The following is a 5,146-nucleotide window of genomic DNA, read 5'->3' as shown; positions in this document are numbered from 1 at the left end:
AAAAAAAAATCACCAAATTTTCCAGAATCCTCTTTCACTTTCTCTAAAAACCTTCTGTTAAAAAACTAAGAACACAATTCAATCACCATCTTCTTATTCTCACTCATGGCTTTCACTCATTTACGAAGAATCACCAGTTTTCTTGCTATTTCTCAGAGCTATGGATAACAAAATGGAGGACTGTCCTACTATCTCCTGGTACTTGGTAGGGAGGGGTTTAGCCTTCAGATAGAGTACACAGAAAACATTCAGCTATGTACACCTGGAAACCAGAATGCCCCAAGCACCCAAGAGCTGAGGGGACCAACACTGAAATATTTCAGTGATAGAAGAGCTTGGGAAGAAAAATTTTATATGTGAAAATATTTTGGTACTTCTCCAATATACTTCCTATTTAGAGACACACATAATACTAACTATTTTCAATTTGTTCAATTAGCACTCACAAATAAACAAAACAGCGCCTCTGAATAAACAAGATCCCCTAAGATCCCATGCTGCTTTCAATGCCAGCAAAACATGAAGCAGAAACTTCTCAGAACGAGAGAGCAGAGATTTACCTCTGGTATCAAGTTTCACCTATTTCATTTTCCTTTAAAGCATGACACTTGGTAAACTCAGAAAAAAATACATCTGAAGCATTATATATCTCAATAGAATAATGTTAATATTTGAGGAAAACATTCATTTAAACAAACAAACAAACAAAAAAAAACAGATGAGACAGTATCTGAACTAGGCATTTGAGGAAAAAAAAGCACCAAACATTTATGCTTTAACCACAGAAATAAAAGCAACACAGACAATGGGGGGAATAGTTCTTTGTACAAGCGCAGGAGGTACTCTTATAGCTATGAGAAGATACAATCTTTATTTGAAGATAAAGACTTCAGTCCTCTTGCCAACTGTAGCTGAGAGGCATATCTGCTCTAGGAAAAATAGTCATATTCTTCTGTATGAGCTAATGAGTTCAGTCCTCATGAATCAAAGGCAGTTGGCAATTTCACATAAGTCAGCAGACAAATTAGCAGGCTGAAGTAAATCTTAAGCCTCCAGGCTAGGAGGTTGTCATCCTGTCTTTACTAAGATCTCTCCTCACGTATTTGCAACTTATTAGCTATTGCACAGTAAGACTAAACATCTCCCTAGTTAAGACATGACCTCAGTGTCATGTCCACAAAATCATGAAAAACCCACCAAATTTGGGAGTTATGTTTTGAGTTAACACGTTAATAACATTTCCATTCTCAGCATCTTTTCACTTCTAGAAACCAATTACAGAATTGCTGAGTAATGATCACTAATATTAAAACAGCAACACTTAAAAGTGATCTCACACCTCCCCAGGAACCCAGCCCATGCTCATGATATCATTTCCAAATATAAACGTCTTGAGTATGAACAATTAACCCTTGAATAAAACTTTGACTAATTTTAACTGCAGCCACAAACAGAAAAATCTTACCTCCTTTTTTTACCTCGCTCCATCTAAACTGATGCCGTCTCACAACAGAGAAAACAGAATCAAAGCCCTCCTTTTGAATCAGATTTGCTACTTTTATGAGATCACTGGGATGTAGACAGGGAGATGTTGCTTGAATATTTCCTACAATATCGACCTCTGAAGAAAAATAAACATGCATTTATGAAACAATGAGTATTTTTAATATATACAACCCTGAAGCGTGGGATGAGCAGAGGCCATAAAAGAAGGAAATCTTTCCAACTTTTATTTACTATAGGCTTTAGTTATTTTTCTAAACAGTAAGTGAATCACCCCTCTGGGCCTATGACATAAAAACTCAGTATGCCTCATTACTGATTTACCATGATGATGATTAAGAAATTCTCTGATAGTTTCTAGGGAGGTAGAGGAGTCTTGAGACACTTCAGGGCTTCGGCGATGAACTTGAGCACCAAACTGCTTCGCAACCTTCTCAATTTCATCATGGTCTGTAGACACCCACACACTGTTGGCAGACATTGACAGAAATTAATATAAAGAACAATATCCAGCAAAAGGCTTGTCTGACACAATCTGCTCACCTGAACAATACCTCGTGCTATAGTTGGCAATTAAAGGAACAAGTTCTTGTACTTGTGAAGTAAAACTGTACGTCAGTCCAACAAGGCACTTTCAAGAACAGGGATAAAATATACACGGTGTATACTGTAAAACCTCAAGCCTGGGTTGCATTTCAGTTTAATGCTGTGAGGTGCCTGACCTGCTATATATACACATGTAGCATAAGGAATGTAAAATTCAGATGCGCAACCAGAAAATTCAATGCCAACTTGACACAATATTAGGCATGCTAAAATATTACTGAATTGGTGACTAGCTTGAACGATTTACTCAGGATAACTGCAGGGTTCAGAAACAAGGCCAACAGCAAGTAAAAGTGCCACTCCGTAGGAAGAGAAGCTTGTTCTGCAAGACTTTTAAAGTGCATTAACTAGGCTTCATATAGTCGCAGAGAAGGAGATGTTCAAGTGACAAACACGTTGGTTTTGGCACCAGAAACCTTCAGTACTGGTAAGGCAAGATTGTTACAGTTCAGGGATAATAAACATTTACAAAGGGAAGGACCAAGTCTGAGCATTATGTGATGGTAAACACTTCTGTCTGAGTAAGCCACCTGTAAGGTGGTTGCTGTCACCACTATGACCAGGGGAAAAAAAAACGAAGCATGCATCATACAAAAGCAAAAATTATGATAAAAACCTTTATTCTCTCAGCAATATTGGCGTTTTCAATGCTCTGCATATAACAAGTGCTGCTTTAGTTAATTTTTTTCCATTCAAAGATATCATGAGATCATCAGAGCCAAACTGTATCTGACAGTGACACAAAGTCAAGTCACACCCATGTAAATGAACGAAGAGGAAGTCTTTTCCATAAGCTGCCTGAGTCTGGCTAATTCAAACAGTCACTGCCCGTTTAACCAACAGAGTTTGGTTGTGTAATGGGCAAAATGAAAAATCTAGTACGCATATGCGCATCATATTCAGAGTAAGTCATGAAGCGGTTTGGATTCACATGAGGTAACTACCGATAATCTAGAAGCGATACACTATTCCTTTATAAAAAAAAATAAAGTCATAGACGCTTGTTGTACTTTTTAGAATAGAATAAAAAAGATTTTCCAGAGCAGATAGCAGTACAGCCTCTGTGAAGACACGGAAGACGGTGCATACTTCAGCACTGAACCTGGCTGGGACTCACTTCTGCACTTTAACACAAAACCTGAGAATCAAGTCCCTGCCCTTAGCACAGTCCAGCAGCTTGACATCAGGAAGTTGCACCCAGGTGTGCTGCACACCAGGAGCACCCTCACCGTGCACTGCCTTCAGCTTCATCTATTAGTGCGTGTCTGGACAATTATTTTTTTGTCCTGGTAAACGGCAGAATCGAGCAACAGCCACGTAGAAACGTGTAATAGCCAGGTAGAAGTGCATAAAGCCCATAGAATAGCACCAAAGAATATCCCAAGTGGGTTCCACGCACCGCCACACGCTGGCTCCCGGCACACACGGTTATTCCCTTCCCTTTGACGTTTATCCATCGCTGGACAAACCCGAGTGGCCGCCTGCGGCCAGCCCCCGGCCAGCCCACAGCGGTGATGGAACACCGCCGCCCGCTCCGGCCCACGGCAGCCAGCCCCCCGTCTGCAAGGGGGCCGATAGCGCATGCGCACCTGTGAAAGACGCCTGCGTCGAGGGCGGCGCGCAGCACCCATCCGATAAGCGGCACGCCCGCCAGCAGCTTGATGTTCTTCAGCGGGATCCCCTTGCTGCCGCCGCGCGCCAGCACCAGCGCGGCCAAATGGGCGCGCGGCTTCACCTCATCCGTCTCCATGCCGCGTTCCTCTGGCGGGCGCTACCGCCCCGCCGTGCGCCACGCACCGCTCCCGGAGTTCTGCGTGCTGGGAAGTGTAGTCCTGCGCCCGCCGCGCCTGCGCGCTGGGGCGGGGTCGGGAAGTGGAGGTCTCATGGTGGGGTTAGAGCTGTGGGTTTTTTTGTGTTTCTTAGATGGGAGTGGGGTGTTCCCCGCAGTTGGTGCGTGGAGGGCTGTGGAAGCCCTAGATGATGAAGTCCTGTAGTTTTCCGTTATCTGCTATCGTAAATCTCAAACTTGAGTGGGTTGTCCCGTATCACGTCCTTCCTGTGTGAAGAGTCCCGGCAGAGGGCAGAGTTCTCTCACGGAGACACTTAAACGTGTAGAGAACAATCTTCCTTCAATCCTTGCTTCTGTTTCCCACCTGCGTAAAAGTGTGCTAAAGCATAAAACCGATAATATAAGTCCGCTCAGGAAATCGAGGTTTTAAAATAATTTAAAGACTGGAAAGTGGAGGCTGCTGAGCAGCATTAGGATGAGATAGAATGAGAGGGAATGTTCTCAAGTTGCACCAGGGGAGGTTCAGGATGGGTATTATGAAAAATTTCATTTCCAAAAGAGTGGTGATGCACTGGCGCAGGCTGCTCTGGGGAGGGCTGGAGTCACCGTCCCTGGAGGTGTTCAAGCAATGTGATCTGGCACTGATCTGGCACTGAGGGACGTGGTTAGTACACACAGTGGATTGGGCTTCTGAGACAGCTGCTACAATATTCAAAACATCTACGTGTCAAGTAGGAATGGGTATTTTGGTTCTTCACATTGTGAAAATGAAATGATTTATCAACAGTCCTCTTTTCTGCATTGTGAGCTCATTAACTGCTATGTCACCTAGAACAGATATAGCAAACAGATTGTTTCATATCCCTCTACAGCAGGCAGATGCCTATTTTAAAATAAACACCTTCTCAACTCTCAGACTTTTCCACTTTAGGAGCAAGCCTGTTAGTTGAGTCTTTCTCCTAATTAAAATCTTCTAGGCTTCTGGTCATTCCCATTATTCTCATCTAGACTCCTCACAATGTAGGACTCAGTATTAGAATCATAGAATCGTAGAATCCTTAAAGTTGAAAGGGACCTTTAATGATCATCTATCCCCTGCAATGAACAGGAGCGTTCACAGCTAGATCAGGTTGTCCAGAGCCTGATCCAGCCTCACCTTGAACATCTCCAGGGATGGGACACCCACTACATCTCTGGGTAACCTGTTCCAGTGCCTCACCTCTGTAAAATAATTTTTCTTTATATCTA

General features: G+C 42.9%; 1 protein-coding gene across 1 annotated transcript in view; it reads right to left on the bottom strand.

Annotated features, from left to right (window-relative positions):
* CMAS (cytidine monophosphate N-acetylneuraminic acid synthetase) overlaps nt 1-3,952 on the bottom strand; it is a 10,421-nt gene extending 6,469 nt beyond the window's left edge. Inside the window, exons 1-3 of the mRNA XM_010715874.3 lie at nt 3,699-3,952; nt 1,828-1,970; nt 1,466-1,621 (exon numbers count right to left, since the gene is read on the bottom strand). Coding sequence (XP_010714176.1) covers nt 1,466-1,621; nt 1,828-1,970; nt 3,699-3,859 — 460 coding nt within the window. The 5' untranslated portion in view covers nt 3,860-3,952. The remainder of the gene's footprint in view (nt 1-1,465; nt 1,622-1,827; nt 1,971-3,698) is intronic.
* Nucleotides 3,953-5,146: the final 1,194 nt, after the last annotated feature.

The sequence above is a fragment of the Meleagris gallopavo genome, chromosome 1 (genome assembly GCF_000146605.3).
Source record: "Meleagris gallopavo isolate NT-WF06-2002-E0010 breed Aviagen turkey brand Nicholas breeding stock chromosome 1, Turkey_5.1, whole genome shotgun sequence".
NCBI lineage: Eukaryota > Metazoa > Chordata > Aves > Galliformes > Phasianidae > Meleagris > Meleagris gallopavo.
Note: the sequence above shows the minus strand (reverse complement) of the source record. Positions and strands in the feature narration are given on the sequence as shown.